The 18,306-nt window shown below is 41.4% G+C and overlaps 1 protein-coding gene across 2 annotated transcripts in view; it reads left to right on the top strand.

Annotated features, from left to right (window-relative positions):
- CACNA1I (calcium voltage-gated channel subunit alpha1 I) overlaps positions 1 to 15,388 on the top strand; it is a 181,014-nt gene extending 165,626 nt beyond the window's left edge. For both annotated transcript variants that reach the window (XM_073000129.2, XM_073000128.2), the window contains 4 exons: positions 2,397 to 2,510; positions 5,449 to 5,611; positions 7,814 to 8,010; positions 11,862 to 15,388. In XM_073000129.2, the coding sequence (XP_072856230.2) occupies positions 2,397 to 2,510; positions 5,449 to 5,611; positions 7,814 to 8,010; positions 11,862 to 12,572 (1,185 nt within the window). In that variant the 3' untranslated portion in view covers positions 12,573 to 15,388. The remainder of the gene's footprint in view (positions 1 to 2,396; positions 2,511 to 5,448; positions 5,612 to 7,813; positions 8,011 to 11,861) is intronic.
- Positions 15,389 to 18,306: the final 2,918 nt, after the last annotated feature.

Raw genomic sequence — 18,306 nt, 5'->3', positions numbered from 1 at the left:
ATCATAGTAAAGCTACATGGATGAGCTAATTTGCTCTGCTTATAGGACCTGACATTGTGCAGAATCAATCCATAAATCTTTTTTTAAAAGTCACTATTCACACCATAATATTTCAATTACAATACCTACTTTGTTTCAATACGTTTTCAAGATGATAAATATGCCAATTGTTAGATGCCCTTATATAGCTTATTAGTTGCTCTGGGCTCCTGTGAGGAAGAGAGGGATGCAAATCTAGTAAATATATAAATGGATAAATGCATACTAATGATGCTATATGTAAGTAGAAATATCAGAAATACTGGAGAGGGATTCTGCATCTTGCAATAAAATCAATATGTTTAATATCAAAATACTAAGAAATACAATTTGTATCATTCAGAATAAGGGCAGGGCACCATGTGTAGACTAGGCAACTCAAGTATTGCATTTTAATATCTTACATTATTTCACTACACTAACCTCTTCGTTGTTTTCATGGCATTGCTCTAATTTCATTATCAGTCTTTATGAAGTGTGCATATATACTAGCAATTTGTATTGGTAGCACGTGGAGTGGCTAATTGGTATAACACGGTATAGGTTGTCAATGCATAATGGAGAATGGTAGCTCTTAGCAGAATGTTTTTCTCTCTACAATTTGTTAGGTGCTTCTTTTTGTGCTAAATTTCAGATGAAAAAATTGTTTGTTCTTGTGAAGCAAAGTTTAACTCTTGTAACATTTGTAATCTCAGAAGATTTTTATAAATTACAGTTTGAAGGATTCATTCCCCCCCCCCGCCGCCCACACTTTTGCAGATACAATATCTTTATGCCTAGTTGGCAGAGTTAAGGGTGTTTTGAGATGAAAATCATATTAAAGGTGTGACCGTTGACCCAACTCATGAGATGAGTGGGTCACGCAAGGATTATGTTTTCGTTTTGTGTATAGATATTGTGACATAGTTCTGTTGTTGTGTGTTGGTGTGGTGTGATCGTGGTTTTCCTTTCCTTTCTTCCTTTTTTTAAATGTTTAGATGATTAGTAGAAGTAGTACTTAGAAATCATCTACATTTTATATAAAATTGGACACAATCCAGCACACCAATAAGCATGCACAAATCCCCTTAATCCCAAAGGGATTAAGCAAACATAACTATACACTGGATTGTGTCCACAAGGCTCTAACCAGAATGGTTCCATAGATAGTTCCCATGTGATGACTGTAATGTTAGTACTATGAAGATGGCGGTCACTTGGTGTCCTTGTGATGGATTACACCATGATGGTGGATTACCCTTTCAGATGTCCACTTCTTTCATTCTTCCAAATAAACTATCGGTCTGAAGGAGTCCTAACACATGGCACTGCCACTGATTCTGTTATACCGAATCCTGTCCAAAGCCATCAGCTCTCCATATCATCTTTTGTCACTATTTACATATGCAACATGCATGCTCAGTTCCACACGAACACAGGAAAGCAAGGACTTTGCCTGAGGAGCCCTGCAAACTAGGTCAAGTTAATGTAGATAAAATACAACCAGAAAAGATCAAATGCCAGAAGAGATTAGCAGAAATAACAGCACTACCTTTTGACAAGGAGGAAAGGTAAGCGAGATCACAAGAAAAAATGAAGGGGGGTGGCATTTAATGCAAGAAGTGAAGAGGAACAATTAATTCAAGGAATAAATGGGAGGAGAGGGATGGAAATGTCAAAGTGTACATTTATGGTAGTTTATGGAAATCTGAAAGTAAGAAAGATTATCTTGGCAGCTGGAATGATGAGAACAAGTTGAGAAAGAAGAAGAAGAAGAAGAACCAAGAAGGCAAAAGAGAATGACAGTAAAACACAAGATAATTTGTTTAGGTCTGTCCTGTTATGTTGGGATTAGAAAAAAAAAAGCATGGAGCCCAGGAAGAAATGCAGGCTGCATAACTTTCATATGGATTGATAAAGCATGATTACTACTACTGGAATGAAGACATCCCCATCAACATCCTATTAAGACTGGGACAGGTTGTGCTACCCATTCTTTTCCTCATTCAGTTCCAGGGCAGAGTACATTGGAGAAGTGCTGTGTCTCTACACCACTAATGCAAATGCAGACTCAGCTACACACAGAGTAATGGGCCCAAATCCTTTGAGGCTGAATGAAATATCTTCCTTCCTAGCAAAGATGTTGCTAGTCAATGCTTCGACCAAAAGAACCCTTAAGACCTGCAAGGGTCTCTTTTGTTCTTTCTTCCCCACACCCAGAAACAATTTCATTGTATGCAGAATTGGGTTAGGACTCTGTAAACCTCATGTGTGGTCTTCCTCCTTGTCCTCAAACTTTTTCCGTAAGCAAGGTGACTGGTTGATCAGAATTGAGCAGTGTCATCTGACAGCTTAATCTTTCTACTCACTTACTGCAGGTCCAGCTGGCTGAAATGGAAGGCTTATCACTCAACTCTGATAAATCTTCTATCCTGCTAGGGGATGATGGGGACAGCCACAGTGTGGATCAGCCAAGCCCTAAGGAAACTAAGGTAAAGCATTCTCAGGGGCTGTGTACATATATATTCAAAGTGTTCCTTTGGAAGGGTGCACAGGCTTTCCAAAAGATTATGTTACAGGTCCACTTCCAAGCACAATAAATTGCTAATTATGACCTATAAGGCCCTATATGGCTTGGGTGCAGGCTATCTGAAAGACATTATCTCCCCATATAAGCCAACCCAGGTGTTAACATCATCAGGCTTTTTTTTAACTGTCTCATTACCTTCATAGGCAAATCTAGTGCAGGCATGAGGGAGGGCCTTCTTGGCAACTGTTTCCAGGTTATTCAAGTCCCTTCCAAGAGAGAATAAGGTGGCCCGCTCTCTGCTGCCTTTTTGCCAGCACATATTTAGATATGCTTTGACAGTACTGGTGAGCTGATGATGAAAGTTTTTTTTTCAAAGGTGGGTGGGTGTTGTCTTGCTTTTTGTTGAGTTTTTTAAAGAGCCTTTTAACTATTCTATGTGATTTTAATGCAACAATGTACAGTATAAGATATTGGCCAAAATTCTTTTAGTTATGCCAACCGGAGGATAAATACAATTGGCATAAATCTCAGTGGCAAATTACCACAAGTTTAACAGCTAGTGTAAGCATTTGCTGCTGTGTGTCGAAGTTCACGACACAACAGCAAATGCTTTCGATATCTTCTTAACTTGAAGCAGTTGGCCACCAAGATTTATGCAAATAGCATTAAGCCAGCAGGTGTATCAAGTAATTTTTTGGGGCATTAGGTTTTTTAAACTATGTTTGCCTTTAAAATTCATGTTGTGCACCACCTCAGGTCTTGCAAAAGAGGAAGTCAAAGCATACTTCAAATAAATGCACGTATTCCCCTGGTAAGAAAATTCTCTTGGGTAGCAGCAAGGAAAGCAAAGGATTTGACTATTCCTTGTGGTCATTCAGATAGTACAAGTCACTTATTTCTCTAGTTCATCACACTCCTAATATATCTTCTTTCACAAAATACAAAAAGTAAACATGTTTATTCAAAACATTTTATTTTAATTTTCTGACACCGTTATTCCCAAGTGAATCCCAGTTTAGGTAGATGGGAATGTGGAAAATAATGCAAATCCAGAGCTTCACTGGTCTTCCAATTCACGAATGCATCCAACTCAATCTAACAACTAATACAGTGATCCCAAGCCTTTTTCAAGTCACCACTCCCTTTTATAATAGTCAAGTAACCTGCTACCCCACCAGATTAGCTTAAAAAGCCCTATTTAATGGGTTAAAACCATCCCTTCTCAGAAAGTAGAAGCTTATTTGTCCCCTCAAAGGGGACATACTCGCTAACTTTAATATACAGTTCTGAAAGGTCAAGGAAGAAATAACTTAACAAGGACTACAATACATACTATATAAGGTGAACTGCAACCTCCATAGAAAACATTTTGTTACCCACAGGTTGGGAAACACTGAACTAATAGACATGATAGCACCTCATTTAGATAAAAATTCTATTCCTCTTTCTTTTAGTAAAAAGGGAGACGTGAGAGAAAATGGACAAAATCCTATTGCAATCATACCATATAAACCAGAAATTGTGTAACTGGTGAGCATGATCATTTTTGTCTATTGCACACTGACATATACCTCAATTGTACCTTTAGCCACATGTTTGATATATATCAGATGGCCAGAAAATCTGCAAAAACCACTGCGCAGCTCCCACTAGTTGTGCAGTGTTGTGCAATAGGATTTTGGCCAATGATGGGAAATCTATACTCCCTCCAGCTGCACCCAATGTCTAACTCTTAGATGCTAACACAGAGTTGGGCAAAATGAACCCCTGCCACACTCCTGGGACCCAGCAGCCCTCTATTCCCCTCAATTCATTTCTTTGTGGAAAATAATTTTGTCTCAAAAGATCTTCCTGTGCAATCTTAATGGTGTGGCAGGAAAATAGTGCCATGTTTTAAAGACCCCCAGGAACTGCTGGGGCCTACTGCAGACCAATTTTTTTAAAAAAAAAAAAGATTGAAAAAAGAATTCAGCCACTAGAGAGCATAAAGGTTTTTCCTTAAAAAAAAACCACACATACATTTTTATAAGAAAACAAATTTTGGGGTGAGGAGGCAGACATGGATATAGCCTTAAAAAGATCGTGAGATGGGCATACCTTTCTCCTGGACTTATGAAGGTTGCCAATCCCTGCCCTAAACTACTGCTTTCGGAAACCTTCCATAAATTGTGGAGTCTTATTATTCTCTCGCTTTTTGAAGCAGCCAACGCAATAGAAGTGCTGAGTGTATATTTGTGGAATAGAATATGATTTTGTGGGTACTTGAATAGGATATAGGTAAAGAGATCATCTTCAAATGTATACACACAAACCTTTCCTTTGACAGCAGGGGACAGCCATAGAACTGGGATTGGGAGCCCACAGACCAGTCTGGTGCCCAGTCATGAAATAGCTGGGTAACAGTTTTGGAGAAGTCCTCGGTGTGAAGGATGCTAAGTGTCAGAACACTGGAGATAACATAAGATGGAGTAAAAGAGAGAACTAAATTGTCAATTTAGAACAATAGCAGGATCATTCCCTTTGCTATCCTCTAATCTCAGCCTGATCTTCAGCTCCAAATAATGCATCCTTCCTTGTACAGAGGGCTCTGACACCTGAGCCCTAGTTATTTATTTATTTATTTAGTTCCTATCCCACCTTTTTTTTAAACAATGAAACTCCAGATACCTTACTGGGATTCCCAAGTGGTCTTCTAGTGTTCATCAGATCCAGATCTACTTAGCTTCAGATAGATGGCTTTTATATGACGAGCCTATTATACAGGTATTTGAAAAACAAATCACTGGTCCTGCCCAATTATTTATAATTCAGGTAAAGGATTGTGTTCTAGTCTTCCTTTTCTTTCTTTTTTTGTGGATATCCAGGAAGTGTCTTAAGGCACTTATCTCTTTTCTAACTAGGATGATGAGGATCCCCCCTTGATGGGGACAGAAGGTCTGGAAGAATGTCACTTTGCTTTAACAAATACAGAAGCTCCACCAGCTCCAGAAAGCTGTCTGTGTGAAATGGAGAACACCCCTTTCAGTCCACTCCAGTCTTGGCTATCAAATGAGAACAACCAAGGTAGGTAATATTGCACAGTTCAACAGAGGAATTATAGAGCTTGGAATATTATGCATAAAGAGTAATTTGTTCTCATTCATTCATGCAGTCATGCATTCAAAGTACTACATTACTCTTACTCATCTAAGTGGTACAGCACAATTGCAATATATTTAATTTTTTTTCAGGTGGTCAGAATCTAGTAGGTGAAAAAATGCAATGTGCAGTGATTTTTCTTCTCTCTCTCTTGTCATGTTCTCCTCTTTGCACATTCCCAAGGTTGTACTCAACAGAGGGCCTGCTGGTGGGGAAGAAAACTAATGCAATCATCCTGATGCAACTGCATGAGTAAATAGGATTCTGGTCACTGTTACTAAAGTGCTGCTTTAAAAAGAAAAAAAAACATTAAAATACACTTAAAATATTAAAATGCCAACATTTACCAAAATGTCCCCACAGAAAGCAATGTTTTAGGAATAAAAAGCAATTGATGCTCACCACACTCACAAAAGTAACAGCGTTTTCAGTTACATTGTTTTTTAAAAGGTGTTATGCACTTTTATTATATCAGTGGCATACTACTGATAACATCATTAGCTGTAACATGTTGCCTACAGCCTGTGACATAGAGCAGTGTAATGCACAGATTATCCATTCTGCCAAGGACAATTTTATACTTAGATACAGAACACGTTGACTACAAACGCATACACACAGCATTGATTCAAACAGTATTCTTATGAAGGAATCACTTCTTTTTCCAAATCCTTTTTCTCTCACTTCTCCCATGTATTTTTTTAAAAGGGACATGGTAATGGATACAGATGTGAAGCAGTTATAGCAAACACTCTGTATTTTATACTGTATTTGTGGTTATAGAAAAATATACTGGTTGAAGTCTGGACTTGGGACTTCTGCCCAGAACATCTGTGGGCTGCCGATCCTCTGAACTCAGCATGCCAACTCAGGGCATGATCAGATGGTGATTTAGCTCTATCCATTTTCTGGCAACTATGTGATGCACAAGAAGTTGCAAACCAGCCTGGTTCTGTTCCATGCCCATCCAGACCTTTTTGGTTCAGTGCAGGATTCTCCTTTTTTTATTTTTATTCATTTATTATATATTTAGGAGCTAGGCTGGAGTGATGGGGCGCAGATCACATATGCATGGAAGGGTCCCTTTGAGTGAAACCTACCCAATGAAGCAACCCTTTTCACTGCATTCAATGGGATCCTGCTTCCCTGTCTGATTGTACCCTCAGTCTCCTGGCCCTTGCAAAGTTATTCATCCATTCCTTACATATTCGTTTAATTTCTTTATTCCACTTTTCAACCAATGGGCTCAGGACAGCATATGTGATCCTTACCTTGTATCTTTTCAAGAACCCTATGAAATAGGTTAGTGTCAGAAATAACGAATTCAAAACATTATCTGCTAGGCTTCAAGATGGTACAGCAAGCATTTCAGTCACCAGATAATTTCCTAATTTCCTCTTTTCTAAACCCCAAAGGTTTTCAAAGTAAAGTAATGTTGGAAGTCAAGATAGTTCCTGGACTATTGCCCCCTTACCGTGAGATACTGGATTTGCTCATTTAATAGAACTTGCTCATGTTGACAGGCCTGTTGTCTCTGGTGTTAGTCCCTGTATCAATCCCCTTCCTCCAGGCTATTCAAAGAAATTAGACATTAGATGCAACATACAATAGCCCCCCTGTATCTGTGGGATCTGTATCTGCTATTTCATTTATCTGTGGTCTGAAAATATTAAAAACATTAAAAGAAAAAATAATGTATTCCCATGATGTAGTTGCCAGACCTACCCACTAGTGGGGGCCAAAGACCATGCTATGTATAGGGTTAACTATAATCCACACTTTTTAGCATCCACAGGGGAGCCTTGAAACTGATCCCCCCAAGGCATTACTAGTACTCAATAGTACTCAGGAAAACTAGGTGAGTTTTGATTGGCATTTCACAACAAAAAAGCAGGATCAGTGGATGCTTCCTGCATGGCTATCAGAAGATGCTGCCAGGGGAAGGGAATGGGTGGAAGGAAATGAGCATGGTTAGAAATGGAATGTTATTTGACTTTCTGTGTTTTAAATCTAAGTTATTATGATTGGCCCTATAGATTTGGGGCCTTGATCAAAACAGGGTTAAAAGATGTGATCTTGATTTTTCTTTTTCTGTGCATTTCTCCCCTGTCCTGTTACCACAATCAGGTACTCCAACTGTCTTGTCTCCAGATGCATCTAATCCTCTGTTGCCAGTACAAGCAGAGTTTTTCCTTCCATCTGCTTCCGCCAACCAGCCAAGTCAAGAGAAATCTTCTGGCCCAGAGAGTCTTCCTAAAATTTCTTTGCAGGCTTCCTGGGCATCACTGCAATCTTCAAAAGTAAACTGTTCACTGATCCACCAGGTAAGTATCCCTGGGCCTACCATGCTTCCATGTATTAACAGCCAGATATTACAGCTTCATTTGAATCGGTAAGCAGGTCATGATCAGTGCAGCTGAGAAGAAAAGAGAAGAAAATAGAAGAGCTGTACAATACCTTCTAACTGGTAGCCCTTGGAGACTTTTATCTGGGTATACACATAAGGTTTGCACTCTTTCATTATAAAGCAGCATTCCACACATCATAATAGATGTATGATAAACAGTTTACAAAACCAGCTCTGTCTGTATAATGGTGGGATCCTCAGAACTTAGATATATACTTCAAGAGCTGTATAATAGATAAACATAGAATGATTTCCCCCCCCCCCCCCTTGTTTGTTAGTGTGTTTTTCTCTTGCTTCGTTGGTTTGGCTCTCATTATAGAAAGAAGCACGTGTCTGGGGACAAAGCAGTTAGTAGTGGGGAGCTCTGGAGAAAAGAAGTAGGTGAAGAAAATGAGGGTAATGGTGAGACAGCAGGAGTGTGTCCGATAGCACTGAAAAGGGTCACTTTGCTGGGAGTGATCTGGGAATGATTTCCCTAAAGTGCCCTTTCCATCTGCCAGAGACTCCAGCTTGGCCCCAAAAAGCAATTGCTCTACATTTGGACTGAAAAGGTCCAGCTTTCGCATAAATCAGGGTCTGGCTGGAGTGTAGTTCCCAGTATGTCATGTGACCACCAGGAAATAGATCACACTGGACATTCCACAAGTGATCCAAAATGCTATCTATTTCCCCATGCGATCACACTCTGAATTATTCATTTATTTAGTTGACTTTCCCCAATTTCCACAAAATGCAACCTGTTGCAGGAAAGGTTACTGCTTGTCAATGCATTATTTCCAAACTCTGAACATGCTGTAGTGATGTCTAGCAAATCTGATTTTTTTTTCAAAGTGAGAGGAGATAAAGTCAAGGAGAATAATGCTCTTAGTTGTTACTAGTCAAAATGGCTATATATTTCCTCCAGTATGTGGGGTGGGGGGAATCTCGGAATACCTAAAATAACAATTGCCAGGAATATATATAGAATGGCTCTATTTACACTCATGTCCTGCCTGCAGGGCTCCCAGAGGCATCTCTTTGGCCACTGCATGAAGAGATTGCTAGACTAGGTAGGCCTTTAAGCTGAGCCAGCATAACTCCTCTTATGTTCTTATGCAACGCTGAAAAGTTGGAAGGCTCACAGAAAGAAGATGATCGAGTGGGTGGCCTAGAAACAATGTACAGAAGTATGAATAGCACAGGGACACTCCAGAGAGAGAAATGTCTTTGTCTCATGTAATATTAAAACAGCTGTACATCCAGTTATATTTTCCTGTACTAGATTCAGGGTACAAAAGAGTGAAAAGGAAATATTTCTCCATGCAACATTTAATTAATGGACTTAATGCATTGCCACACTGTGCTGCTATAATGGCAACCACTATCTTTGATAGCTTTTAAACAGACTTGCTTTTGAATAAGCAAACAGGTGTATCACTGTCTATTCGGCATGATAAAAGTTAAAGGAACCTCCATGTCTAGAGACAGTTTGTCAAGTATTAATGGATGAGTTTCAATTGTTGAGACCTGAGGATGTGAACAGGGTGCTTGGATCTGTCTGTTCTACCACCACTCCACTTGACCCTTGCCCATCTTGGCTAATTGGAAGATCTGCCAGGGTGGTTCGCACTTGGGTCCAGGAGGCCGTGAATGCCTCTTTGAGAGAAGGAGTGGTCCCTATCATCTTGAAAGAGGCGGTAATGTGGCCACTCCTTAAAAAGCCTAACCTAGACCCAAGGCTTGTGGTTAACTACCGACCAGTGGCAAACCTCCCTTATTTGGACAAAGTCTTGGAGTGGGTTGTGGCTGGGCAACTCCAGGTGCTGCTGGATGAAACTGATTTTCTGGATCCATTTCAATTGGGTTTCAGGCCAGGTTTTGATACAGAGACTGCCTTGGTCGCCCTGTACGATGACCTTTGCCAGGAGAGAGACAGGGGGAATGTGACCCTGTTGATACTCCTGGACCTCTCAGTGGCTTTCAGCACCATCGACCATGGTGTCCTTCTGGATAGGCTGGCTGGGTTGGGAGATGGGGGCACCGCTTTACAGTGGTTCCACTCCTTCCTGGCTGACTGTGTCCAGAGAGTGGTGCTGGGGGACAGTTGCTCTGTCCCATGGCATTTATGTCATGGAGTTCCTCAGGGCTCAATACTGTCCTCCATGCTGTTTAACATATACATGGAACCGCTGGGAGAGGTCATCAGGAGGTTTGGGCTGAGGAATCAGCAATATGCTGACGACACTCAGCTCTACCTCTCATTTTCCACCAATCCAGGTGATAACGGTTTCTGTGCTGAGCTCGTGTGTGGACCTGATAATGGACTCGATGAGGATTAATAAATTGAAACTCAATCCAAACAAGACGGAAGTGCTGTTAGTGGGTGCTTCGCCGGACAGGTTAGAGGGCCATTTCCCTGCCCTGAATGGGGTTACACTCCCCCTAAGGGACAGGGTCCGCAGTCTGGGGGTGCTCCTGGACCCCAGTCTAACTCTGGAAGCCCAGGTGGACTCGGTGGCCAGGGACGCCTTCCTTCAGCTGCAGAAATTATACCAGCTACGGCCCTTCCTGGATGAGCGGAGTCTCATGACAGTTGCCCGTGCACTGGTAACATCTCGTATAGATTACTGCAATGCGCTGTATGTGGGGCTGCCTTTGAAGACAGTCTGGCAACTGCAGCTGGTCCAGAATTGAGCTGCGCGGCTGGTGAGTAGTGGGGCCGCTAGGGGACACATAAAGCCAATTCTTTTTAAAGTACATTGGCTACCAGTTGCTGCCCGGGCCCAATTCAAAGCACTTGTTTTCACGTATAAAGCCCTAAACAGCTTGGGCCCTGGATACCTGAAGGACCGCCTCCTTCCATATGAACCTACCCAGCAGTTAAGATCTAGCCAGGGGGGCCTTTTGAAAAAGCCATCCCTCAAGGAGGTAAGAGGGATGGCTTGTAGACAAAGGGCCTTTTCGGCAGCTGCCCCCAGACTATTGAATGGCATCCCAATTGAGATTTGTCTGGTGCCGACGCTGATGATATTTCAGCACCAGGTCAAAACCTTCCTGTTCCAGAAGGCTTTTAATTGAAATAATATCAACTGTGGGTCCTGATGGCAATTTTTACAGTATATATTTTAATTGTTTAATTGTTTTATCTTTTTTACTGTATTTCAATTGTTGTGAACCACCCAGAGACCTTTGGGTAGTGTGGGCAGCATATAGGTTAGACAGACAGACAGACAGACAGACAGACAGACAGACAGACAGACAGACAGACAGACAGACAGACAGACAGATAGATAGATAGATAGATAGATAGATAGATAGATAGATAGATAGATAGATAGATAGATAGATAGATAGATAGATAGATAGATAGATAGATAGATAGATAGATAGATAGATAGATAGATAGAGTGAACCCTAAGGACAAACCAAGGTAGCTAACATCTGCTTTTCTGAGTTATAGAAAAAGAATTCTTGGACTGATGGCACTCTGTTTCCTCTACCATGGCAGCCCCTATGTTTTAAAATGTCAAGAGAAGTTCTTTGACCATCAACAGTCCATGTGATGAAGCTGGCACTACTGATAGGCAGCTAAGAGTTGAAACAGTGTCCGTGTACTTATTGGCTGGCATTGCCAGGTGGCAGGTGCAAATTGGGGGCAGACAACAGTGGGCTTGTTTAATGTTAACCTTCCCACTGGATTATAGATTATGGTTCCATTTTCCTGATCCAGTGTAATAACAACTAAGAAATCAACTCTGTAGCTTCTCTCCTTGTATCTTGGCTCTGCAGACCACAGAGAGTGACACCTCCCTAGATGACAGCAGGAGCAATATCTCAGAAGGAAGTCTGCAGACCACACTAGAGGACAGCTTGAACCTCAGTGACTCACCACAGTGTGTGCTGGACCTACCGGCGGCATTATGCCCAGTGCCACCAACAGCCACCCAAAAAGCCTTGGTGGTTCCACTTTCCCCTGCCTCGCGGAGGCAGAGCTTGAGGGGTCGGGGGATCTTCACTCTTCGGAACATCAGGCGGCACCAGCGGAGCCACAGCAGTGGAGGGAGCACGAGCCCCGGCTGCCCTTACCATGACTCCATGGACCCTTCCGATGAGGAGGGTGCAGGAAGCAGCCTCAGGGGTGGAGGCAACAACAGTGAGCATTCGGAGACCCTGAGCAGCCTCTCTCTAACTTCTCTTTTCTCACCGCCCCCTCCACCCCAAGGTCTAGCACTGATGAAGAAGTGCAACAGCACCAGCAGTCTCCATGCCAGTGCTTCTGTGCGGAGTTCTGCAGCAACAGAAGCCAAGCCGTTCTACTCAGTTGACCCAAGGGGTTTTTTATCTATGCCTTCTTGGGTGACAGACTTCTGCAAGAACAGTCCTTCTCCCAGGGAGGGCTGTGTACCAGAGGGCTCGAACAGAACTGGGACTCCAGACCACAGCTCCCCAGTTCCTTCTGAGTTGCAACTGGAGAGTGGAGTCAGCAAGAGGAACAGATGAGTCACCTTAAGGCCAAAAAGGAAGAATGAAATGTGAACCAGGAGCGTGTTTTGGCTAACAATTCCTAAAAAGCAGTTCCAAACGGGAGGACTGTACAAAAGGAAACAAGCAACCACGCAGAATATAAATATGTACGTCCGTGTGTGCGTGTACATGTGTGCGTATGTATGTCTGGAAAACAGACCTTTTTTTGTACCATACCTCAGAGACACATGAGAGCAAAAGCAATATGCGAACACCCTACCCACGTATGGGACCATCGCTTCTGCAAAGACAGCAGTGGGACAAAAGGAATCAAAAGATGGCAATGCTGGGTGAAGAGGGTGAAGAACCTCCAGCCAAATTCTTGGCCGAGGGCAGACGTTTACTCCTCTGTGTATACAAATATATATGTACAGACATATAGAATGATTTATTTATTTTTATTACAGAGAGCTTAGGACTTCCAGAAAGTGCTAAGTGTGGAAAGGGCAGGGCATGGGAAAATTAATTTCAAGGTTAAATGAGGAACCAAGATGGATTTTAGGGCCTGGGGAAAAGTATATTGTTTGTGCTTCTGTTCTGGGTGGGAGAAATATCTGCTGCTAAGATCAAGGAGTGTCATGATGAGCTAAGATATGGGAAGTATTCTGATGTGTGCGTGCAGCTAAGGGTGGTTGTCTCAGTGTTGCTGAGGTAGTGGCAGTGAGGTGCCATTTATTAAATGTTAACTCCGAGGATCTTGCTCATCCCACTGAAAATTCTAGGCGGGAGCATTACAAGCACAGAAGTGGCAGTGTGACAAGAAGATAATGAAAAAGATGAAGTTGAAGATCGAGCCATCAACGAAGAAAAAATGTAGTGGTGATAATTGCTGAGTGTTCTGTTTCTCATTTTGCAAAAAAAAAATATGCTGCTGGGAAAGAACTGCTCTGTTGTTAAGGATTTAGAGTTCAGAGTTTATTTTCCTTACTGTTTGGAACTTGTGAAGAATCTATTTTAGAAGCCCAGAGGTGCAAAAACCATCTATAGAGAAAGGTATGCTATTTTTACAAATATTTTGAAAGAAAAAAGTGAGAGAGAATGAGCAATTAAAATATGGTTAACTTCTCTGTGTCTAAAGTGGGACTCGTACTTTGACCCACCAAAGTGTATTCATGAGTAATCTTTAAAGTGAGAGCCTTTTCTCACCCAATGCTTTTCTTATTTCTTTGTAATCCAATCAGTGTGGGTGTCTGTCGGATTGCATCTGATGGGGTTCCTCCATTCATTCTTAGAATTCAAAGCAATTGGCCCTGTTTTGGCCCTGACATCAGAAAGTGCTAGTGAGGTCTAAAGTACACAACAAGGCATAGCATTACTCATATCTTTTTTAAAAAATGATCAATAACTGTTGTCAAGAGATCAGGATTGAGAATAAAGGTGCAAGGAGAAAACCTCTTCCTTTACAACAGTTTTAGCTAAAACCCTATGTGACCTCCCAGAAGCTGCTGTTTGGCACAGGACAGAGATGTCTATGGGTGTCAATTGTAGCTTCCTTTCCATGTCAGATATTAATTTGGAGGGTGGTTTTATTCAGGACTTTACCACAAAAGGAAAGGATTAAACTGCCTTCCAGTTAGTACACGATCATGACTGGGCCTTGGAGAAGCTGCTGTTTACCGTTTTGAAAAGAAACACGCAATGACACCCAACTGCATATTTAAAGTTACATGTAGTTTGGTCTTTAGAGAGCAAGAAAAAGTGTGTGTGTGTGTGTGTGTGTGTTCAGGTATGTGTATATGCAATATGGTGGGTTATTTGTTTACTAGAGAATGTTGGAAAGAGTTGCTGCTCACCTTTTCAGTGCTTTACAGATGGAAGGTAGACTTATCAGCAGTAAGATTGCTGGCACTGAGAGATTGCTTAGATGGGTTGGAATTATTAGCAAAATCAGAAAAGTCAGCTTTTCTCTCCCTATTGTAGAACACATTCCTAGTGACTCAGTCCCCATTTCAGGGTGCCTTTTAAAAATCAGTTTGTACTTTTCCACTACTAGCCAATTCCAATTTCAGAAAGACTGGTTTCTGGAAGGTGTATGTTACTGTTTTCAGATTAAAGACAGCAGCAGGATATGCAGAGATACTATTTTTAATACAGGATTGCCAAAAAGAAGTGGAGGGAGCAGCATGGCAGGCTTCAGCCAGAAGCTCAGCCCACAAAAAACAGCAAGTGAAGCTCTCCACCGCATGGAGATGAACTTTTTTCACCCGTTTATTGCTTCAGATCAAAGCCTAGTTCAAAGCACATCTACAGGGTTACTTGCAAAGTTCTGTCCTGGTTTGGGGCAACTGACATGAAGGGCTTTGGAAGAGAAACAGACAGTAGGATCTGAACCCTGTTTCCTTCCAACATGCTTTTCTCTATTGCGATGTGCATACCCAGGATGGAGGCTTGCTTACTTTCATAATGAAACAATTCTTCCCCCTGTTAGATGGAGTTGGCCATATCTGCCTCTGTGGGCCCCCTTCAAATACTCGGGACCCAGGTTAAGGCCCTTTTAACAGCCATGACTGCAGCCTAGAGAGTGTAAGAAGACAAAGCATTGCTGATTCAGATATCAAAATAGCTGCTCAGTTCTATATGTAATGAGGCAGTAAATACCAAATGTGTCACAATAAACAGGAGGTGGAATTATGATAGAGAATTGATCTCTTAGAAAATAATATATCTTTTTTAGAGAGTGCAAAAGCTGAATTGAGCAGTGTCTAACAGTCTGGTGGCCAAGACAACAAGAGCACCCACTGCTTTAAAGAAGTCACTGGTCTGCATTAATAAAGCAATAAGAGTGGTCTTAATTTTCATTGTTTGTTTTTTGTCCTGGTTCGTGGCCTGCCTCCTGCCTAGTCTTTCTGGAGCAGGAGAGCTAAGTGAGCAGAGATAAAGGCAGCTCTCCCTCTCAAAGTATACCATCTTTGCAGAAATGAGGAAGGAAAAAGTCTTTAGTTACAGATTTAAACTGATCACATCATGTTCATTGCCACCATTTTTGGTTGAGACTAGACCCAGCCCAATTTATTCTGTTAATCATGAATTCTCTGGCCATGTGTCTTTATGGATAAGTAATCATATAACAGATCTGGCTCCTGTGCAGAAATCAACACAGGCACCATAATTTACACTGTTAACAAAAAGAATGGTATCAAAATATATTCTAGGTAGATCCCATTGACAATATGATCTGCTATTGTACCACATATGCTTTTTTAAAAATGGTTTAAAATAAGGTGTCTCCGTGATGTAAATGGAAGCACAGATTATTTTATCAGGGAAGTGTGCTTTCTGATTGGAAAGTGACTGTTCTGCCAGAGGGTCATTTAGAATGCCTGTGAAACCTGGTTTATTTCATTTGTTTCTGAACACGTACACCTTTCTGCCACTGTAAATTGACCTTTGGGTAACCAGTGGAAACAATGGGCGAGGCGGCAGAAAGGAAGGAGGGACAGATGGGTGCAGGACAGGGAGGCTCTGCTGGCAAAGTTGCTTGTCCCTTTAGAAAGCTTGGCTTCTTCTGTCACTTTAAGAATGCTCCAGCTGTTCTGTGGGAGGTAAAGATACAGGAAGGATGTGCCAAGTTATTCTCTCACAGCTACTCCTCAATCTTGCTGTAGGGTATTTTCCTCCTTGTCAAGCAGTTTGTGTGTGCAGACTTCTTTGCCTTGCCTCACTTTTCCTCTCCAGGCAGCCTTTCATAGAACAAAGTTTAAAATGGGAAGAGAGACCCAGGAGAAACCAGCCAGGGTGTTTGGGAAACTGGGCAGCTGATAACTGCTTCAACATTATTAAAGGGACAGAAGCAGCCAAGCTTTCTAAAGGGATGTGCATCTTTGCTAGTAGACCTTCTCTCTCCCTCACCTCACCACAGCAGTAAGGACAAGTGGCCAGCATGAGGTCAGGGCAGCCAGGCGAGTGCAGGACAAAGTCTCAAATTCAGCGATTCTAAAAACCAGTGTAGCCCCCTTAACTGAGATACAACACAGTTTAAAATGGACATTAAAAATTTTCCCAAGAGAATGCACACACCAACCCAAATGCTATGTGACACCCCCATGATTTTGAAATCAATACCATTTAGAATGGAGATTATTGTGAGGCAAATGTAAATGTAAACAATCCTTTACTTTTAAAAAATGTATCCTACAAATTCTTGCAGAAACTCTATGGATAACTTGATCCAATATTATATCGTGAATATGCACTCACATGATCATCCTGATACATTTGGACCGAAAGCATTCCAAAATGAGCTGGAATTCTGAAGGAAGTTGACATTGTTCTTAGCTCTACTTGCAAGCTGGAAACACCAAAATTAAACAGTCAGAAAACTCTTATGCAAAAACAATATATGTCCAGTTTGAAACTTTCTGATTTGTTTCTTTTCTCTTTCACACATTCCTATGAGTCTGATAACAGTTATTGTTTTATTGACTCTTGCATTTCTGGAGCTGAGTTTCTGGCTTGCAGATTTTCCAAAATCTTGTACAGTGGGGTCTTGACTTTAGAACAGCTCGAGTTAAGAACATTTTGACTTAAGAACCACTCTCATAGGAAAATATTGACTTGACTTACATACTTAGATTTGAGTTAAGAACTGAACAAAACCATGTGGGAGGCAGGGAAAGTGCAAAATTTGAACTTTCAGTTAACTGTTGGCCAGTGAAAAGGGTGCCTGTCTGCTTCCTCACTCCTCTCAGCGTTTAGAGAGTGGATTGGGAGTCTTCAGACTGCGTGGTACTGCCTGGACTGTATTTTCCCTGCCTTCCCCGAACCTTTCTTGACCTAAGAAAAAAAGAAACAAAATATCCCCCTCTAGTGGTCGAATGCAGAATAGCAGCTTCCCATTAGTTTCTATGGACGGAAAAGAGCAGATACGGATCAAATAGTTTTCAATGCATTCCTATGGGAAATGCAGATTTGACCTGAGAACTTTTTGACTTGAGAACCGCCTTCCAATACGGATTAAGTTCTCAAGTCAAGACCCCACTGTAATAGGACCATGTACTGGAGACTTAATCTGGAATTTCTGAGGGCTGTCCATCTGTTTGGTGATGCAGGGGAGGTGCTTTCCCAAGTGTAGAGAGACTGCTCCGCCTTCTAAAAATAGACATTCATGTCTACAACCAAGATTGTCTTACTCAAAAGTAAGTGTAGTAGGCCTGGCCTCTATGGCAACATTGTCTAAACTACAGGTAAAAGTGAAAACAAGAACTGTGCTGCTAGCACATTGACCTGCCATCTCAGCTTTGAATCTGCAATGTCTTATGTTAGCCTTCATTATAGGAATATTGTGTCCCCTTTTTAAAGGTGTTGCTGCTAATTTGTTATTATAAAGAACACAGTGAGCTTATATTATGTAACACTGTGGCATTTAGCTTACATTTATAACAGAACAAAGATCCACTCATTACCAACAAAAACCCATCCTTCCTTTAAAAAAATGAAAAGGATTCCTCTTGCTTGTGTTTTCACTATTCATGTTAAAGCAAAAGGCTTCTGGCCTAGGAAAGAGAGTTACTATGGCAACTGAGGACTAGGTTATCTTTGGAGAGTATTTTGCCTCTCCTTTCTAATTATTTACTAATGGTTTTGATGTATGAGGGAAGATATCAATCCTTTCCAGAGTGTGAGTAGTTGAGAACAAAACAATCAAAATTAAAATTGGTTATTTCTGCACATTAACTTGGAGGGAAGTTTCTGTTCTGTATTTGGGGCGAGG

The sequence above is a fragment of the Pogona vitticeps genome, chromosome 5 (assembly GCF_051106095.1).
Source record: "Pogona vitticeps strain Pit_001003342236 chromosome 5, PviZW2.1, whole genome shotgun sequence".
NCBI lineage: Eukaryota > Metazoa > Chordata > Lepidosauria > Squamata > Agamidae > Pogona > Pogona vitticeps.
The sequence above is the reverse complement of the archived record's forward strand: the minus strand, read 5'-3'. Positions and strand labels throughout refer to the sequence as shown.